This window comes from Pan paniscus, chromosome 14 (genome assembly GCF_029289425.2).
Source record: "Pan paniscus chromosome 14, NHGRI_mPanPan1-v2.0_pri, whole genome shotgun sequence".
Classification (NCBI taxonomy): domain Eukaryota; kingdom Metazoa; phylum Chordata; class Mammalia; order Primates; family Hominidae; genus Pan; species Pan paniscus.
Window position 1 is genome coordinate 62,012,133 of NC_073263.2, and position 21,362 is coordinate 62,033,494.

The following is a 21,362-nucleotide window of genomic DNA, read 5'->3' on the forward strand; positions in this document are numbered from 1 at the left end:
GGTCAGGAGTTCGAGACTAGCCTGGCCAACATGGTGAAACCCCATCTCTACTAAAAATACAAAAATTAGCCGGGTGGTAGTGGCACATACCTGTAATCCCAGCTACTGAGGAGGCTGAGGCAGGATAATCACTTGAGCCTGGGAGGCGGAGGTTGTAGTGAGCTGAGATTGCACCACTGCACTCCAGTCTAGGTGACAGAAAGACCCTGTCTCAAAAAACAAAAACTATAAAAATATTGTTTAACCAAATGTTTCATACTGTACAGGTAACAACTGGCGATGCTTTTCAGTTATGAAGTTGTGTCTTTCCAAACCAACATTATTTATGTCCTAATCTTTTCCTAATAGTTTTGAAAAACAAAAATAAGATAAAATCAAATTTTCAAATTTAATGTCACATATATATTTATTCAAAAAAGACAGGCCAAATAAGAAATACAGACTTAAAAGCTTTTATATGCAGTCGGTAAGAAATGACATATTACATGATTAATGAAAATAATAAATTAGTAATGAGAGTTTCAATCTAATGTTCAAACTTGTTTACTAAGATTATGCAATCATAATACTGAACTATGGACATAATTTTAATGATTCAAGATAACCTTGACTGGTAGCTGGATTTAGAACCCAACTCTCAAGGCAGTAGTCAAGTATTTTACCCTAAAATCATTTTAACAAGTAGTCTTCATAATGCTTGTAGTATTTTCTTCTCTATAGTTGTACACTCATTTTCATGACTTCCCTTTTATTCACAAATCATGTAATTATTTTTATTGCCTGGCCTGGATTTGTGAATAAGAGATTGTGACTAGTAGATATTTTTGCTATTCAAAAGGAATAAGTTAATATTTTATTTTTTCATGTAAAACATAATTAGGAAACTTAATTACTTCAGTTGTTTTTAGTCATAGCTTAGTTTTTAGAACTATTTTTAAATGCTGTTTACATACCTCTCTTTTATCTTTCTCTTATCTAAAGACCAAGACATTTGGAGGAGGTGGTGGTGGTGCTAGAAGTAATCTCAATATGAATGCTGCTGGTAACCGAAATAGGGAAGTTTTACAGAAAGAAAAGTCAACCAAATCAGAGGGAAAACATGAAGGTGTCTATAGAGAACTGGTAAGGCTAAAGAACTAACCACAAATTTAAAGTGTTATTTCTTTAAATGATTCTTTTATTCTTTCTTACCACCACCACTGGCTTTGTGCAATGTATTATGGATAGATGTTATAACTCTTGAAGGCTTTCATTAAGGATTACAATTAAATCATGAAAAATTTGGATTGTTTGAAAAATAATTTACTTAAAACTTCTATCTCACTTAAATTACTAATGTCCTAATAATATATTTTGGAATGGATTGATAAAAAGCCATCAAAAGATGATGCATCAAAAACATACATTTTTCTGTGCTTCCCCACCTTCCCCACATCTTTTGTCAAATTTTGTCTAAAGTGATTTTGTTTTGTTTTCTACTGCTCTTTGGGAAGAATATTGTGAAACAAGCATATGTATTATGTGGACCCAATTGCAAAATATTCTTGAATTTTTAAGATAAATGAGTGGAGTCAAACATATTTCTGGCATGCTGTAGTGTTCTCAGATCTAAGGATGTTTGCAAAAATTCATTTTCCTCTCCCTTTAGAGGTTGCATGACTTTGGTTGATTTTTGTCTTTAGGGTACAGAATATCCAAAAACAGCTTAAACCATGGAGGTTTATTATTTCATATAACAAGAAGTTCAGAAGTAGATGGTTACAAGTGTTGGTAAATTCAGCAGTATAACAATAGTAGGGCATTTGTGGGTATTTCCATGATTTCTTGGCTTTCTCCTTAGTGTTATGTAACTGCTCAATGGATTCACCTTACCCACTGCCTAAATAAAGCTGATTTATCAAGACAGGGAAATTGCAATAGAGAAAGAGTAATTCATGCAGAGCCAGCTATCGTGAGAGACTGGAGTTTTATTATACTCAAATCCGTCTCAGTGATCATTCAGGAATCAGAGGTATTTTTTTTTTTTTTGAGATGGCATTTCACTCTTGTTGCCCAGGCTGGAGTGCGATGGCTCAATCTTGGCTCACTGCAGCCTCGGCCTCCTGGGTTCAAGTGATTCTCCTCTCTCAGCCTCTTGAGTAGCTGGGATTATAGGCACCTGCCACCACACCCAGCTAATTTTTTGCAATTTTTAGTAGAGACAGGGTTTCACTATATTAGTGAAACTGGTCTTGAACTCCTGACCTCAGATGATCCACCCACTTCTTCGGCCTCCCAAGGTGCTGGGATTACAGGCATGAGCCACCATGCCCAGTGGGATAAAAGTTTTTAAGGACAAGTTGGTGGGTGGGAGAAGCCAGTGAGCCAAGAACACTGATCTTAGGAGCAGTTTATGGAGGGTCAGAATCTTGTAGCCTCCAGCTGCATAACTCTTAAACCATAATTTCTAATCTTGTGGCCGTGATGGCTAATATGGAGTGTCAACTTGATTGGATTGAAGAATACAAAGTATTGATCCTGAGTGTGTCTGTGAGGGTGTTGCCAAAGGAGATTAACATTCGAGTCAGTGACCTGGGAAAGGCAGACCCACCCTCACAATCTAGTCACCTGCCAGTATGGCTACAATATAAACAGGTAGAAAAATGTGAAAAGACAGACTGGCCTAGGCTCCCAGCCTACATCTTTATCCTGTGCTGGATGCTTCCTAACCTCAAACATCAGACTCCAAGTTCTTCAGTTTTGGAACTTGGACTGGCTCTCCTTACTCCGTAGCCTGCCGATGGTCTATTGTGGGACCTTGTGAGTTAATACTTAACAAACTCCCATATATATATATATATATATATATATATATATCCTCTAAAGTTTTGTCCCTCTAAAGAACCCTAATACAGATTTTGGTACCAGGAGTGGTTCTAGAGGAACAAAATATTAAGGATGTATTTGTTTCGTTAGATTTGGGATTTTTGGAGTTGACTGCTTAATATGATTAGATCCAAAACTGCTATGGACTCTACTTCTAATAGTGTGGAGAACACTGATAGTCCTTCACATGAACTTTTTAGAGAGTTATGCAAAATAAATGCATTTGCTGTTTTTGATTCATCACTCGTGAGAGGCAAGGAGTTTAGTGACTCTATACATAATACCTTTGACCATATGTGGAGAACCAAGGAACATAATGAAGCTGGTTGGTTGCTTCTAAGTTCGGTGGACAAAGTGATGAAAGAAAATGATGAACTCAGGCATCCTATCTCCTGGCTTCAGAAGCAGATACTGAGCCTCAAATCTGCTAAGATTGCCCTGAGTAAGAGTCTTATTGTTACTGGAGGGTCCTTGTTCTTAGAGCTCCCAAGATGGTGGCGGGCTGCTTCCAAGATGGCAGCAAGCTGCTTGTTCTCTGACCTGGCATTCTTGGCCTCATGGATTCTAAGGAATGGAACCTTGGGCCATGCAGTGTTATAGCTCTGTTAGAAGCGGTGGGTCATGGAAGAAAACCGTGGAACCCAGCAACTAGTGTTCAGCTCAATTAGGACGAACCGGGGACTTAGCCATACAGGAACAATGGCAAGTCTTTAGCCTGATTGGGAGCGGCAGTTGGCACCCCGCTGGATCAGAAACGCAGTGGACACCCTGCTGGATCCGGAAGGGTGGAAGTCAACGGCGGGTCTGGGATGGCGGTGAACAGCAGTGGTGGATGGCAAGCGAAAGCTCAGCTTGAGTCTTAACAAACATGGACCAGAAGAGTGTGCAGTTGCAAGATTTAATAGAGTGAAAACAGAGCTCCCATAAAATGGGAGGGGACCCAAAGGGGGTTGTCATTGCCAGCTCGAATGCCTGGGTTTAGATCCCGATCATTGTCCCTCCCCCTGTGCTCTCAGGTGATAGATGATTGGCTATTTCTTCTGTTTTTGCCTAATTAGCATTTTAGTGAGCTCTCTTTACTACCTGATTGGTCGGGTGTGAACTAAGCTCCGTGTTTAAAGGTGGGTGCAGTCACCTTCCCCAGCTAGGCTTAGGAATTCTTAGTCGGCCTAGGAAATCCAGCTAGTCCTGTCTTTCATTATCTCCTGTGGAGAAAAAGCTGAAATTGTGGAAAAACAGACACAAGCTCTTATCATGTGAGTGGCTGACATGAAATGAAAGGTGCATGCACAGTCTTGCCAGGTGTCTACTTTTAAAGTGAGGGCATTGGTTGGAAAAGAGTAGGACCTTGTAGCTTGGAATGGGGATGTGTGGGTGGACCCTGATGAAGCTGGGGACACTGAGTTTGTAAACTCTGATGAATTTTTTTTGCTAGAAGAAACAGCTTCCCCATCCCCAGTAATGGCTTGAGTTTTCTAATTTATATAAACAGAAATCTGAAGAGCAGACATGGGAATGTATATTAAGGGTGTGGGATAATGGTGGAAGCAACATTGAGTTGGATCAGGCTGAATTTATTGATTCAGGCCTGCTAAGTAGGCCTGAATCTGCATTTAATATTGCAGCTCGGGGGGTTAAAAAAAAAGGCTAATAGTTTATTTGCTTGGTTAGCTGAAATGTGGATTAAAAGATGGCCCACTGTGAGCAAGCTGGAAATGCCTGATCTCCCTTGGCTTAATGTAGAGGAAGGGATACAATGGCTTAGGGAGATTGGGATGGTGGAGTGGATTAGTCTCTTTAGACCTACTCATTCCAGCTGGGAGGGTCTAGAAGATATACCCTTGAGCAACGCCTTGCAAAATAGATTTGTGAGGGCAGCACAGGCATCTTTGAAGATGCCCTGTAATTGCTCTTCTCTGTATGTCAGAGCTAACAGTGTGAACTGCAGTCACTCAACTACAAAATTTAACTGCAATGGGAATAATTGGATCCCAAGGTGGCAGGGGCCAAGTGGTGGCACTCAACCATCAAAGGCAAGGTTAAGCGTAGCTACTGTAATGGACGGTAGAAGCAAAACGGCAATCAGAATATTCTGACTTGTGTAGAGCTCTGGCATTGGCTAATTAATCATGGTGTTCCTAGATGTGAAATTGATAGGAAGCCTACTGCATTCCTACATAATTTAGACAAGCAGAAAGCTTCTAGGTCTAATGGACAAAAGACTAATTTGAATTATGAAAGTAGAGATTTGTGGCCCCTCAATCAATTTTCAGCCAGTTTACAGTCCCAGAATCCCTTGAATGAAGGGGAGGCTGGGTCCCCTTGAGGAAAGACCCCACCGACAGTTTATGCAGTGAATCTTTCTTCTATCCTTCCCCAAGGAGACCTCCAGCCTTTTACCAGGGTAACTGTGCATTGGGGAAAGAGAAATGATCAAACGTTTTGGGGACTACTGGAAACTGGCTCAGCTGATGTTGATTCCAGCGGACCCAAAATGTCACTGTGGTCCTCCAGTTAAAGTAGGGGCTTATGGAGGTCAGGAAATTAAAGGAGTTTTAGCTCAGGTCCAAATTACAGTGGGTCCAGTGGGTACGCGGACTCATCCTGTGGTCATTTCCCCAGTGCCAGAATGCATAATTGGAATAGACATACTTAGCAGCTGACAGAACCCTCACACTGGCTCCCTGACTGGTAGAGTGAGGGTGATTATGGTGGAAAAGGCCAAATGGAAGCCATTAGAGCTGCCTCTACCTAGAAAAATAGTAAATCAAAAACAATATTGCATCCCTGGAGGGATTGCAGAGATTAGTGCCACCATCAAGGACCTGAAAGACACAGGGGTGATGATTCCCACCACATCCCCATTCAACTCTCCCATTTGGCCTGTGTAGAAGACAAATGGATCTTGGAGAATTACAGTGGATTATCAAGTGGTGACTCCAATTGCAGCTGCTGTACCAGATGTGGTTTCATTGCTTGAGCAAATTAACACATCTCCTGGTACCTGGTATGTAGTCATTGACTTGGCAAATGCCTTTTTCTCCATTCTGGTCCATAAGGTCCACCCGAAGCAATTTGCCTTCAGCTGGCAAGGCCAGAAATATACCTTTACTGTCCTTCCTCAGGGGTATATCAACTCGGTGGCTTTGTGTCATAATTGTATTCAGAGAGAACTTGATCACTTTTCACTTCTGCAAGATATCACACTGGTCTCTTACAGTGATGACATATGCTGATTGGATCCAGTAAGCACGAAGTAGCAAACACAGTGGGCTTATTGGTGAGATATTTGCATGCCAGAGGATGGGAAATAAATCTGACTAAAATTCAGGGATGTTCTGCCTCAGTAAAATTTCTAGGGGTCCAGTGGTGTGGGGCGTGTTGAGATATTCGTTCTAAGGTGAAGGATAAGTTGCTGCATTTGGCCCCTCCTATAACCAAGAAAGAGGCACAATGCCTAGTGGGCCTATTTGGATTTTGGAGGCAACACTATACTCATTTGGATGTGTTACTCTGGCGGATTTATCAAGTGACCCAAAAGGCTGCCAGTTTTGAGTGGGGTCTAGAACAGGAGAAGGCTCTGCAACAGGTCCAGGCTGCTGTGCAAGCTGCTCTGCCACTTGGGCCATATGACCCAGCAGATCCAATGGTGCTTGAGGTGTCAGTGGCACAGATGCTAGTTGGAGCCTTTCGCAGGCCGCCATAGGTGAATCACAGCAGAAGCCGCTAGGATTTTGGAGCAAGGCCCTGCCATCTTCTGTGGATAACTGCTCTTTTTTTGAGAGACGGCTCTTGGCCTGTTACTGGGTTTTGGTGGAAACTGAACATTTGACTATGGGTCATCAAGTCACCATGCAACCTGAACTGCCTATCATGAACTGGGTGCTTTCTGACCTATCTCACCATAAAATGGCTCATGCACAGCAGCATTCCATCATCAAATGGAAGTGGTATATGTGATTGGGCTTGAGCAGGTCCTGAAGGCACAAGTAAGTTACATGAGGAAGTGGTTCAAATGTCCATGGTCTCCAATCCTGCCACCCTGCCTTGTCTCCCCAAGCCTGCACCAGTGGCCTCATGGGGAGTCCCTATGAGCAGTTGACAGAGGAAGAGAAGACTGGGGCCTGGTTCACAGAGGGTTCTGCACAATATGCAGGCACCACCCAGAAGTGGACAGCCGCAGCCTACAGCCCCTTTCTAAGACATTTCTGAAGGATAGCAGTGAAGGGTAATCTTCCCAGTGGGCAGAACTTCAAGCAGTGCACCTAGTTGTGCACTTTGCATTTAAGGAGAAATGGCGAAATGTGCGATTATATACTGATTTATGGGCTGTAGCCAATGGTTTGGCTGGATTATCAGGGACTTGGAAGAAGCATGATTGGAAAATTGGTGACAAAAGAAATTTGGGGAAGAGGTATGTTGATGGACCACTCTGAGTGGTCAAAAACTGTGAAGATGTTTGTATCCCATGTGAGTGCTAATCAATGGGTGACCTCAGCAGAGGAGGATTTTAGTAATCAAGTGGATAGGATGACCCATTCTGTGGACACCACCTCAACCTCTGTTCCAGCCACACCTATTATATTCCAATGTGCCCATGAACAAAGTGGCCATGGTGGGAGGGAGGGAGGTTACGCTTGGGCTCAGCAACATGGAACTCCACTCACCAAGGCTGACCTGGCTATGGCCACTGACTATTCCTTGGGGTGATCAGCCAGCTACCTGTTGGCAGGTTGATTATATTGCACATTTTCCATCATGGAAAGGGCAGAGGTTTGTTCTCACTGGAATAGACACTCACTATCTGCCTAAGTAATTTCTTCTTAACTCCTGTATCATTCCCCCTGCTGGAGTGGTAACTCTAACTGCTGTTAGGGGGTGTTGGACGATGACTCTTTTGGCTACTTCCTGCTGAAGAGAGGCATTGTGTGGGGAACAACAGCTAGGGCTCCTCCTAGGATCAATCTAAAGGTCCTCAGAAGAAAGATGTGTCCATGCATTGTTCTGTCTACAGCACCATTTGGAGTTTGATTGCTGTCAGCCATTCCGATGGGTTGTAATACTGGTTTGCCTCCACCAGATGTTGCTGAAACACTAATATAAATGGAACATTCCTTTTGGGATAAGTGGCATTGGATTTGGATGGCTAGAGTAACTTCAGTGTTAACCTTGGCTAAATCTTTTCTGCAATTATTAATCCCTCCATGACTTCCACAGACCATCTAAGACATGCTTAAACTTTTCTACTTGTCCTAAACATCCTTCTTTTTAAACAACCAAAGATTCTTTTTAGGACAAGTGTTTACCATCCATAAAATCATTTTATGACTTCCCCAAACCATCCACAAAATGCTTAAACCTTCTGACTTGTCCTGAACATCCCTCTTTTAAACAACCAACTATTCTCTTTAGGACAAGTGCTTACTATACAAGATCCTTTCTTATATAAAATCTCTTTCCTTTATAACCTTATTTGCATAGCCAGGGTGTGACATGTTACCAAACCCAATAAAGTTCTAGCAGACTCAGTGATAGTAAAATTTTTATGCTTCTTTTTTGTTGGTAACTATTATTCCTGCTATCAGGATAATAATTACACAAAATACTATAGCAATGGAAACTCTCTGTCTGATACTCCAGTTAGAAGGTGGTAACGTGTATAACCCTACTGCAAATAGTAGAGTGAGTATAGCAATTCCCGCAAGTGTTGTGTAGTACATAATTTCCATCTAAAATTTTACTTGCTAAGATACAGAATTTCCTTTTGTGGTTCTATGAAGATCCTTAGTTTTATCTTCCCAAATGAACCTCTGGGTTATGGGCACCCTACTCACTTTCATTACTTGACAGAATTTGCAGGATAATTGTCCAGAACTAGGATATTGATCCAGATTTTTACATTACCCATGCCTTTTTGTTTCTTCCAAGCTGCAAGAGATCACCACTTGATTCACAGGAATAAGCAGGGTTAGTCCAAAATGTCAGCAAAATAAACTAAAAAACAATTAATGAGACTGGAATTTAATGACAAATGTATAAGCTTTGGATCATAATTTTTCTCTCTCTAGTCCTTATGTTTGGTAAAAACAAATTATGATAGGACTGTGTTTTTTGTAGAATAAACTTTAGTCTTATACTTGGCCTGATTATTTGCATAAAGTGCAGCAAGAATGATTATTTCTATATAGGCCTTTTGGATTGTCTTTGATGGAACTCTGTTCCACAAGGAACCTCAGATAAGATCTTTTAAAGCTGAGCTCAGCCATGGGTTTGTATCTTCAAATACCTGTGAGTTGGGTGATCTTCTCCTCTAAAGGCCCCAGGATAAACCGGGAGCTCCTGGTCCTGTTAGAAAGTGACATTCTTTACTGACCACAGGTCAGGAACCCTGTACAGGATTATATATATAGGTATGAGGCCAGTTCTCTCCATGGGAATTTTATTGTCTCTGCAAGTTGAGATTGATTCCTTAAAGGGAAGCATATCCTTCCAGTCAAAGCCTTGATAAAATAACCAGTTTTTCTAATTGTGTCCTGTTGCAAAAGGAAAATGGATTCTTATTGAACTGATGCAAACTACTATATTGTGATAAATTAAGAGTACTCAGAGATAGTTTTGAAATTCTAGAGGAACCAGGCAGAGAGAAACAAACATGCTCCAAACTTTGTTCACAGGAGAATACCTTATTCAATTATTAAAGGCTGTAAATAGTTCAAAATAAGTTTCCTTGACTCTGAAAGACAAACAAGGATCATCAATATTCTAAGAAAAATAAAAAAGGTTCCTTTAGCTTTCTGAGTTTAGTCCATTTAGTTAACTTCTGTTTTGCTTGATACTTGTGAACATTTCAGTTCTTCATGAGTCCTGTACCTTTTTCTCTATTCCAGTGTTACAATCTTCAAAGCTATTAGAATCCTGCATTTGAGAGCACCTGTTAAAGTTGTATAGCTTGATTGTAACCCATGTTTTGAGAAGGAACAAAGCAAGACAAGAATTGTCTGCAAATGACATTTCCAGGGTAGTTACAGTTAAAAACATGACTGATAAAGTTTAGTTATCTGTGGTTTACAATAACTTGACAACCTTAATTATGATTAATAGGATATAATTAGACATTCGACTTTTAGAAATTCCATACAATATTGGAACATATATTAGTATTATTCACCAAAATATAACTTAAAGAAGATTGCACATCATTTCGGAAATCTAATGTGACTAAACATGCCAAACAATCCTGTTTATCTCTTCTCTGGATGTTTCAGGGGCCCTCTGAACCATCCAGAAAGCAAGGTATCGGGAAAGAAAATTTTGAAACTTGAAGTTTGATTTTGGGAAGGCTGCTAAATGTTGGAGGACTTAAAACACTTGATGTTATGAAATAGAATTCCATATTGCTACAAATTATTTATTTTGCCAAAATGATAACTCAAAAGGCAAAAGCCTTTCATTAGCCTTTACTATTACATGAAAATCCTGTTGAAAGCCAAATTGTACCCTTGCATTAGTTTATTAATGTTAACCCTAATTGGTTTAAATGAAACCTTATAGACGATTCCATCTAATCTTAACCAGTTTGACCATAAATGAAATCTTTACAAACCTTTTATAATGCTTTTTGCTAAAGGGCAGATTGGCATCAGAAGAAAACCTTGCTGTGCTTTTATTTCAATGCTCAATTTATGAAAAGATCATATAATACTTTTTTGAATTTAGTTAATGTTTGTGTGTTTTTGCAAGATTAATTTTAAAAATTTTAGAATTTTAAAAATCTTTTTATAACTTGCTTAATTACCTCTAGGTTTATCTTATCAAATCTGAGATAATCACTCATCCCTGGGCAAAATTTACATTTTCATGCTTTCTGATAATCTTTTACTAAAAAAAGTTACTGTTTTTATACACCTTGCTTGTAAAACTGTTTAGTGATCTCAAATACATGTCGCAATGTAAACTCTTAGCAACTTTTACTTTTGGTGAAAAACCTGGTTAGTTAGCAGTTTTAATTGCGTACCAGGTATGGAGCCTAGGACCCAGACAGAAGTGCAGATAGGGTCTGACTTTCCAGCATCTAACTCCATGTGTCCCAGGACTTGCCTGTCTGTAAAGCAGGCAGTTTACAACCTTAAAACATTTATCAAACCTAGTATCTGACTTGTATGATTTAGACCACATATTTGCATTTTGATGACACTTGCATTTTACCATCCTTAAGACATTTTGTTTCTTAAATATTAAAGTCACATGAACTAAAAAGCATTACAGCTTTTATCTTTCCTTAAAAAAATATTTGATTCGGTGGTGGCTGGCAAGATGGCTGAATAGGAACAGCTCCGGCCTGCAGCTCCTAGCGAGACTAAGGCAGAAGGCAGGTGATTTCTGCATTTTCAACTGAGGTACCTGGCTCATCTCATTGGAACTGGTTAGACAGTGTGCGCAGCCCATGGAGGGCGAGCAGAAGCAGAGTGGGGTGTTGCCTCACCTGGGAAGCACAAGGGGTTGGGGAACTCTCTCCCATAGCCAAGATAAGCCATGAGATATTGTGCCATGAGGAATAGTGCACTTCAGCCCAGATACTATGCTTTTCTCACAGTCTTCACAACCTGCAGACCAGGAGATTCCCTTGGGTGCTCATGCCACCAGGACCCTGGGTTTCCAGCACAAAACTGATGGCCTTTTGGGCAGACACTAACCTAGCTGCAGGAGTAATTTTTTCATACCCCAGTGATGCCTGGAATGCCAGTGAGACAGAACTGTTCACTCTGCTGGAAAGGGGGCTGAAGCCAGGGCGCCAAGTAGTCTAGCTCAGCGGATCCCACCCCCACAGAGCCCAACAAGCTAAGATCCACTGGCTTGAAATTCTCGCTGCCAGCACCACAGTCTGAAGTTGACCTGGGATGCTTGAGCTTGGTTGGGGAGAGGGGTGTCTGCCATTACTAAGCCTTAGTAGGCAGTTTTCCCCTCACAGTGTAAACAAAGCCACCAGGAAGTTCTCACTGGGCAGAGTCCACCGCAGCTTGGCAAATCTGCTGTAGCCAGACTGCGTCTCTGGATTCTTCCTCTCTGGGGAGGGCATTTGTCGAAGAAAGGCAGATGCCTCAGTCAGGGGATTATAGATAAAACTCCCATGTCCCTGGGACAGAGCAACTGGGGGAAGGGGCGGCTGTGGGCACAGCTTCAGCAGACATAAACATTCCTGCCTGCCGGCTCTGAAGCAAGCAGCGGATCTCTCAGCACAGTGCTTCTTAACTAAAGGAGCATGTTCTAACCCAATGCAAGGAAGCTAAGAACCTTGAAAAAAGGTTAGAGGAATTGCTAACTGGAATAACTAGTTTAGAGAAGAACATAAATGACCTGATGGAATTGAAAAACATAGCACAAGAACTTCGTGAAGCATACACAAGTATCAATAGCCGAATTGATAAAGTGGAAGAAAGGATATCAGAGACTGAAGATCAACTTAATGAAATAAAGTGGAAAGACAAGATTAGAGAAAAAAGAATGAAAAGGAACAATGAAAGCCTCCAAGAAATATGGGACTATGTGAAAAGACCAAACCTACATTTGATTGGTGTACCTGAAAGTGACAGGAAGAATGGAACCAAGTTGGAAAACACACTTCAGGATATTGTCTGGAAGAACTTCCCCAACCTAGCAAGACAGGCCAACATTCAAATTCAGAAAATACAGAGAACACCACAAAAATACTCCTCGAGAAGAGCAACCCCAAGACACATAATCATCAGATTCACCAAGGTTGAAATGAAGGAAAAAATATTAAGGGAAGCCAGAGAGAAAGGTCAGGTTACCCTCAAAGGGAAACCCATCAGACTAATGGCACATCTCTCTGCAGAAACCCTACAAGCCAGAAGAGTGGGGGCCACTATTCAACATTCTTAAAGAAGAGTTTTCTTTAAGAATTTCATATCTAGATTTTCATACCAGCCAAACTAAGCTTCAAAAGCAAAGGAGAAATAAAATCCTTTACAGACAAGAAAATGCTGAGAGATTTTATCACCACCAGGCCTGCCTTACAAGAGTTCCTGAAGGAAGCACTGTATATGGAAAGGAGCAACCGGTACTAACCACTGCAAAAACATACCAAATTGTAAAGAACATTGACACTGGCCGAGTGCAGTGGCTCATGCCTGTAATCCCAGCACTTTTGGAGGCCAGGGTGGGCGGATCACAAGGTCAGGATTGAGTTTGAGGAGTTTGAGACCAGCCTGGCTAACATGGTGAAAGCCCATCTCTACTAAAAATACAAAAACTAGCCGGGTGTTGTGGTGCATGCCTATAATCCCAGCTACTTGAGAGGCTGAAGCAGGATAATCACTGGAACCTGGGAGGCGGAGTTTGCAGTGAGCTGAGATTGCACTACGGCACTCCAGCCTGGGTGACAGAATGAAACAAACAAACAAAAAAAAGAACATCGACACTATGAAGAAACTGCATCAGCTAAAGGGCAAAATAACCAGCTAGCATCATAATGACATGATCACATTCACACATAACAATATTAACCTTAAATGTAAATGGGCTAAATGCCCCAATTAAAAGGCACAGACTGGCAAATTGGATAAAGAGTCAAGACCCATCAGTGTGCTGTATTCAGGAGACCCATCTCACGTGCAAAGACACACATAGGCTCAAAATATGGGGATGGAGGAATATTTACCAAGCAAATGGCAAGCAAAAAAAATGCAGGGGTTGCAATCCTAGTGTCTGATGAAACAGGCTTTAAACCAACAAAGATCACAAGAGACAAGGGCATTACATAATGGTAAAAGGATCAATGCAAGAAGAGCTAACTATCCCAAATATATATGCACCCAATACAGGAGCACCCAGATTCATAAAGCAAGTTCTTAGAGACCTACAAAGAGATCTTAGACTCCCACACAATAATAGTGGGAGACGTTAACACCCCACTGTCAATATGAGGTCATCGAGACAGAAAATTAACAAGGATATTCAGGACTTGAACTCAGCTCTGGACCAAGCAGACCTAATAGACATCTACAGAACTCTCCACCTCTAATCAAGAGCATATACATTCTTCTCAGCACTACGTCATACTTTAAAATTGACCACATAATTGGAAGTAAAACACTCCTCAGCAAATGCAAAAGAACGAAAATAATAACAGTCTGTCAGACCACAGTGCAATGAAATTAAAACTCAGGATTAAGAAACTCACTCAGAATGGCACAAATAGGTGGAAACTGAACAACCTGCTCCTGAATGACTACTGGGTAAATAAAAAAATTAAGGCAAAAGTAAATAAGTTCTTTGAAACCAATGAGAACAAAGACAAAAAATACCAGAATCTCTGGGACACATTTAAAGCAATTTGTAGAGGGAAAGACTGGCACAAGACAAGGATGCCCTCTCTCACCACTCCTATTCAACATAGTATTGGATGTTCTGGCCAGGGCATTCAGGCACCAGAAAGAAATAAAGAGTATTCACATAGGAAGAGAGGAAGTCAAATTGTCTGTGTTTGCAGATGACATGATTGTATATTTAGAAAACCTCATTGTCTCAGTTCAAAATCTCCTTAAGCTGATAAGCAACTTTAGCAAACTCTCAGGATACAAAGCCAATGTGCAAAAATCACAAGCATTCCTATACACCGGTCATATACAAACAAGAGAGCCAAATCATGAGTGAACTGCCATTCACAATTGCTACAAAGAGAATACCTAGGAATCCAACTTACAAGGGATGTGAAGGACCTCTTCAAGGAGAACTAGAAACCATTGCTCAAGGAAATAAGAGAGGATACAAACAAATGGAAAAATATTCCATGCTCACGGATAGGAAGAATCAATATCATGAAAATGGCCATACTGCCCAAAGTAATGTATAGATTCAGTGCTATCCCCATCAAGCTACCATTGGTTTTCTTCACAGAATTAGAAAAAACTACTTTAAATTTCAGATGGGACCAAAAAGGAGCCCATGTAGCAAAGACAATCCTAAGCAAAAAGAACAAAGCTGGAGGCATCATGCTATGTGACTTCAAACTATACTAAAAGGCTACAGTAACCCAAACAGCATGGTACCAAAACAAATATATAGACCAATGGAACAGAACAGACGCCTCATAAATAACACCGCACATCTGCAACCATATGATCTTTGACAAACCTGACAAAAACAAGCAATGGGGAAAGGATTTCCTATTTAATAAATTTTGCTGGGAAAACTGGCTAGCCATATGCAGAAAACTGAAACTGAATCCCTTCCTTACACCTTATACAAAAATTAACTCAAGATGGATTAAAGACTTAAATGTAAGACCTAAAACCATAAAAATCCTAGAAGAAAACCTAGGCAATACCATTCAGGACATAGGCATGGGCAATATATTTCTTGTGAAAAAAGTTTAGAAAAGTCACTAAGCAAACTGATCACTGTAACCTTCATCAAGTTAACAGTAGTGATCCTTGGGGAGGAGGCACAATCTGACTTTCAGTTACCTAATTACAGGATTCAAAATGTCCACTTCCCAACAAAAAATTACAAAGCCTACAAAGAAGCAGGAAAATTTAGCCCATTCACAAGAAAAAGAGAAATCCATAGAAACCACACCTCAAATAGCCCATACATTGGACTTAACTAGAGAAAGACTTTAAATGGACTGTCTTATATATGCTCAAAGGTCTGAGAGAAACCATTGACAAAGAACTAAAGAAATCAGGAAAACAATGTATGAACATGTTAACTATTAGATGTATAAAAGTTAAAGTTTTGTTTTTCTCAGCTGGCTTTGGTTCAAGAAATTTCTTCGTAGGATATGTTTATACTCCTTAAGTGGTTCTTGAATTCTATTCAGGTCTAGATTTTTAAAAGAGATTTGGATTCTGGCATTTGTAAAGTAGATTTTCTTATTGGGGTATAGCTGTCAAAGCATCATAGATAGTATTGCTAATGAATATAGCTAGAATACTCAAGTACTAGTTTAAAAAAAAAGCTACTGGGGGTATCATTTTGTTAGCTTCAATAGTTTACATTTTTGGAGAGGTGCTGTATGAATTACATTTCCCTTCTAGTATGGAGAAGTATCAAAAAATTTCCATTTTTTACCATGAAAAATTTTCATTAAGTAGTTTTCTCCTCACTGTCTATATTATTTTCAAAGGCCATACTCTAACATACATAAAATTTATTTTTTGTGCGTTGCTTTTGCAGTGTTACTTGTGAGGTCAGAGAATACTCAAGGCACAACCCCACATATCATACAGATTCTTCCTTGCCTCTTGTAAAAAATCAGCAAGAGAATGTTGTATTAGAATGACATTTTTACATAAGTATGGGATGTAATTTTTAGTTAAAAGACAGTAAATAGTTAAAAGTTTATGCCTTGCCTTATCTGTGGGCTATCAGCCAGCTTTTCTCTTTATTCCTTCCAGGTTGATGAGAAAGCTCTGAAGCACATAACGGAAATGGGCTTCAGTAAGGAAGCATCGAGGCAAGCTCTTATGGATAATGGCAACAACTTAGAAGCAGCATTGAACGTACTTCTTACAAGCAATAAACAGAAACCTGTTGTGGGTCCTCCTTTGAAAGGTATAATTTATTAAGCAGTGTGCCAGATAGTATTTGCTTTTCAGAGGAATATATGTTATTGACAGAGGCTGTTATTTCTGTGAGGGCTGTAATTTTATTTAACATTATGGTAAGTGGAAGGAACACCAGTTTGGGAACCATAGAGACATTTGTAGTCTCAGTCTCATTGTCTTCATCTTTGTACAAAATGGATCTAACAACAACAACAAAACAAAAACAAAATGGGTCTAACAATACCTTATTTAACAAGGTTGTTATGAGTAATAGAGAAAATATGTGACTGGTCCTATTATTTCTAGAACTCTGCCACCTGAGTAAATGACTAAGCTTTTAAAAATTAACAAAAATATTACATTTACTTGGTGTTATTCTTTAATCATTGCATGGTCAAGTTTCTTATGTGGTCCCAGTCCTATATTCTTTTAAAAATATCTGTGGTTAAAGAATAAATTATAATTTTTCCTTAAAAGTTAGTTTATATGAACAAATTCGGACTTCCGAATAGATCATTTATTTAGAGGATTAAATGTGCTACTTAATATAATTACTTAAAAACCTAAAAAAATTACTTAAAAGATGTAGACTATACAAAAAATATGAAAAGAAATTAAAATCCTTATTTAAAATTATTGTTGGTTATATATTAGTATATATTCTCTTTTTGTTTTTGCATATACAGTACATATTTCTTGCTTTTGCATCTAAAGGTAGAGGAAAAGGCAGGGGGCGAATAAGATCTGAAGATGAAGAGGACCTGGGAAATGCAAGGCCATCAGCACCAAGCACATTATTTGATTTCTTGGAATCTAAAATGGGAACTTTGAATGTGGAAGGTAAGCTAATTTAAAGTTGATTCCTTTTTTTTTCTTTCTTTTCTTTCTTTTTTTTTTTTAGCGTATTTCTTTTTAAAAGACCAAACTTTATTTGGAATTGTAGTGTAAAACAACTATAATATGAACGTATATCCTGAGTGTTTGTTTATAAATTTACTTAATCTGAAAACATAATGGCAGCTTATTTTGCCCCCTAACTGGGATTAGTAATCTCACCAAACCAGTTTTCCCAAATTTGCTCGTATCTAGATGACAGATATAACTGTGTAAACAGGTTGTTGTGTTGGAAATTTATTATATAATCTTATATAACTTATTTTGCTTGTGAAATTGATGTATCTCTTCTTTCTCCCCATATTACATAGTTTGAAAATGTTCACACAATGAGTGAAAATGCCTTCACAATGTAGTATATTTTTTATATACTTTAGTGATTACCATATTTTAAAGAGAAGTAAGTATGGTAAATATGCAGCCTTTTTCTAAGCACATAATATAGTAAATATTTTCTAAAATGGTAAGTTTTCAAAATACAATCCAAAAAGTTAAGGAAATATACTTTTAAATTCAGTTTCTCATTCAGATATATTTTGAATCTAGCAAAATAAGCTCAGAGATAAAATGCTTTTATAACAAATATGAAATGTTCAGATTTCATAAAAATTGAAGCATGTTTGCTAGATTATATAGAAAAGGCAGTGTAGCATTTGAGAAAACAAATGTTTGATGTGGGCAAGATTTATAAGCATGATGTATTAGTTTTCTATTTCTGTGTAACAAATTACCACAAAGTCAGTGGCTTAAAACAGTGCAACTTTATTACCTTATAGTTTCTTTGTGTCAGGAGTCTAGGCACAGCTTCATTGGGGCCTCTGTTTAAAGTCTCAGATGCTGATGTTAAGATTTTGGTTGGAGCGGTGATGTTATCAGAGACTTGAGTTCCTCTTACAGGCTCACCCGTTCTAGCAGAATTCATTTCCTTGTGGAAATGAAGTCCCGTTTTTTGCTTGGTGTTGCCTGGAGACTGCTTTATCTCCTAAAAGCTGCCTTCAGATTATTGCCACATGGGCCACCCCATAGGCAATTTACATATTGTTTGCTTCTGCAAAGCCAGCAGGAGAGTCTCTGCTCCTGCTTCAGATCTTTCTTTTTCCTGACTCTGACTTAATGAGTACTTTTGTCCCAACCTCTTTTCATACTGTCCCACTGAGAGATCCTTTGATTTCCTTTCATCTTCCTGTCCCCTTACATTTGCTTTTGACTCCTGTATTAGTTTGTTTTCATGCTGCTGATAAAGATATACCTGAGACTAGGTAACTTGTACAGGAAAAAGAGTGTATTGGATTTACAGTTCCACATGGCTGGGGAAGCCTCACAATCATGGTGGAAGGCAAGGAGGAACAAGTCACTTATTACGTAGGTGGCAGGAGGCAAAGGGAGAGCTTGTGGAGAGAAACCCTTATAAAACCATCAGATCTTGTGAGACTTATTCACTGTCACAAGAACAGCACAGGAAAGACCTGCCCCCATGATTTAATTACCTCCCACTGGGTCCCTCCCACAACATGTGGGCATTCAAGATGAGATTTGGGTGGGGACACAGCCAAACCATATCATTCCACCCCTGGCCCCTCCCAAATATCGTGTCCTCACATTTCAAAACCAATCATGCCTTTGCAACAATCCCCCAAAGTCTTAACTCATTTCAGCATTAACTTAGAAGTCCACAGTCCAAAGTCTCATCTGAGACAAGGCAAATCTCTTCTGCCTAAGAGCCTGAAAAATCAAAAGCAAGTTAGTTACTTCCTAGATACAATGGGGGTACAGGCATTAGGTAAATATAGCCATTCCAAATGGGAGAAATTGGCCAAAACAAAGGGGCTACAGGCCCCATGGAAGTCCGAAATCCAGCATGTTAGTCAAATCTTAAAAGCTCCAAAATGATCTCCTTTGACTCCATGTCTCACATCTAGGTTATACGGATGAAAGAGGAGAGCTCCCATGGTCTTGGGCAGCTCTGCCTCTGTGACTTTGCAGGATACAGCCTCCCTCCCAGCTGCTTTAACGGGCTGGCGAGGAGTGTCTGTGGCTTTTCCAGGTAAATGGTGCAAGCTGTTGGTGGATCTACCATTCTAGGGTCTGGAGGATGGTGGCCCTCTTCTTACAGCTCCACTGAGCAGTGCCCAGTGGTGAACTCTGTGTGGGGACTCTGACTCCACATTTCCCTTCTGCACTGCCCTAGCAGAGGTTCTCTTTGAAGGGCCCGCCCCTGCAGCAAACTTCTGCCTTGGCATTCAGGTGTTTTCATATATCCTCTGAAATCTGGGTGGAGGTTCCCAATCCCCAATTCTTAACTTCTGTGCACTCATAGGCTCAACATCATGTGGAAGCTGCCAAGGCTTGAGGCATGCACCATCTGCAGTCACGGCCCCAGCTCTACATTGGTCCCTTTCAGCAATGGCTAGAGTGCCTGGGATGCAGGGCACTAAGTCCCTAGGCTGCACATAGCATGGGGACCCTGGGCCCAGCCCATGAAACCATTTTTTCCTCCTAGGCCTCCTGGCTTGTGATGGGAGGGGTTCCATGAAGACCTCTGACATGCCCTGAAGACATTTTCCCCATTGTCTTGGGGATTAACATTCAGCTCCTTGTTACTTACGCATATTTTTGCAGCTGACTTGGATTTCTCAGAAAATGGGATTTTCTTTTCTATCACATTGTCAGTCTGCAAATTTTCCAGACTTTTATGCTATATTTTCCCATAACTTCATGATTAAGGAGACACTATAGAAGTTGATATGGTTTGGCTGTGTCCCCACCCAAATCTCATCTTGAATTCCCACATGTTGTGGGAGGCACTCGGTGAGAGGTAATTGAATCATGAGGGCAAGTCTTTCCCGAGATGTTCTTGTGATAGTGTAAGTCTCATGAGATCTGATGGCTTTATAAAGTGGAATTTCCCTGAACAAGCTCTCTCTTGGCCTGCTGCCATCCACATAAGATGTGACTTGCTCCTCCTTGCCTTCTGCCATGATTGTGAGGCTTCCCTAGTCATGTGGAACTGTAAGTCCCATAAACTCTTTTTCCTGTATAAATTACCCAGTCTCAGGTATGTCTTTATCAGCAGCAAGAAAATGAACTAATATAGTAAATTGGTACCAGCAGAGTAGGGCGCTGCAGAAAAGATAACCCGAAAATGTGGAAGTGACTTGGGAACTGGGTAACAGGCAGAGGTTGGAATGGTTTGGAGGGCTTAGAAGAAGACAAGAAAATGTGGGAAAGTTTGGAACTCCCTAGAGGCTTGTTGAATGGCTTTGAACAAAATGCTGATAATGATATGGACAATGAAATCCAGCCTGAGGTGGTCTCAGATGGAGATGAGGAATTTGTTGGGAACTGGAGCAAAGGTGTTATGTTTTAGCAAAGAGACTGGCAGCATTTTGCCTCTGCCCTAGTGATTTGTGGAACTTTAAACTTGAGAGAGATGATTTAGGGTATCTGGTAGAAGAAATTTCTAAGCAGCAAAGCATTCAAGATGTGACCTGGTTGCTGTTAAAGGCATTCAGTTTTAAAGGGAAAACACATGATACAAGTTTGGAAAATTTATGTTTGGGTTCTCAGGGACACCTGCTCCTTGGATGAGCACCATGACCTTGGCTCACAGTCTTGCCTTCAAGGTTTGGTAACTTTGTTGGGGGCCTATCACACTACATACAGGAAGCAAAATTTTTAATCTCTCCTAGATGTACTGTGTGGGGAGGGCACACTGACTGATTCAGGAAATGGGCAGAAGGCTTCTTAGGGGAGATGACATCTAGTTAAGACTGAGGGGAAGTGTTGGGGCAGTCCAAGTAGAGGGAGCACTATGTATACAGGCATGGAGGCATCAGAGCACCAATTCCCTGTGCCTGGGAACGTATGGTAGAGGTAGTGCTGTGAGGAGAGACATGGAATTGGTAGGCTAGAGCCAGATCACAAGGATTTTGTCCTAAGGAGTTTTAATTCTGTCCAAATGTGATACAAAGGCATTAAAGGGTTTTTGGCATAAGAGCCATGAGGTTTATTTTGGTGCTTTAAGAAAAAATTTCC

General features: G+C 40.2%; 1 protein-coding gene across 11 annotated transcripts in view; it reads left to right on the plus strand.

Moving 5' to 3' along the window:
• The window catches only part of TDRD3 (tudor domain containing 3), a 181,674-nt gene that overhangs the window by 98,352 nt on the left and 61,960 nt on the right, over positions 1 to 21,362 (plus strand). For 8 of the 11 annotated variants that reach the window (XM_008950652.5, XM_003825323.6, XM_008950653.5 and 5 more), the window contains 3 exons: positions 982 to 1,122; positions 16,284 to 16,440; positions 17,148 to 17,273. In XM_008950652.5, the coding sequence (XP_008948900.4) occupies positions 982 to 1,122; positions 16,284 to 16,440; positions 17,148 to 17,273 (424 nt within the window). The remainder of the gene's footprint in view (positions 1 to 981; positions 1,123 to 16,283; positions 16,441 to 17,147; positions 17,274 to 21,362) is intronic. The other 3 variants (XM_063595787.1, XM_063595788.1, XM_063595786.1) reach the window with 1 other exon arrangement.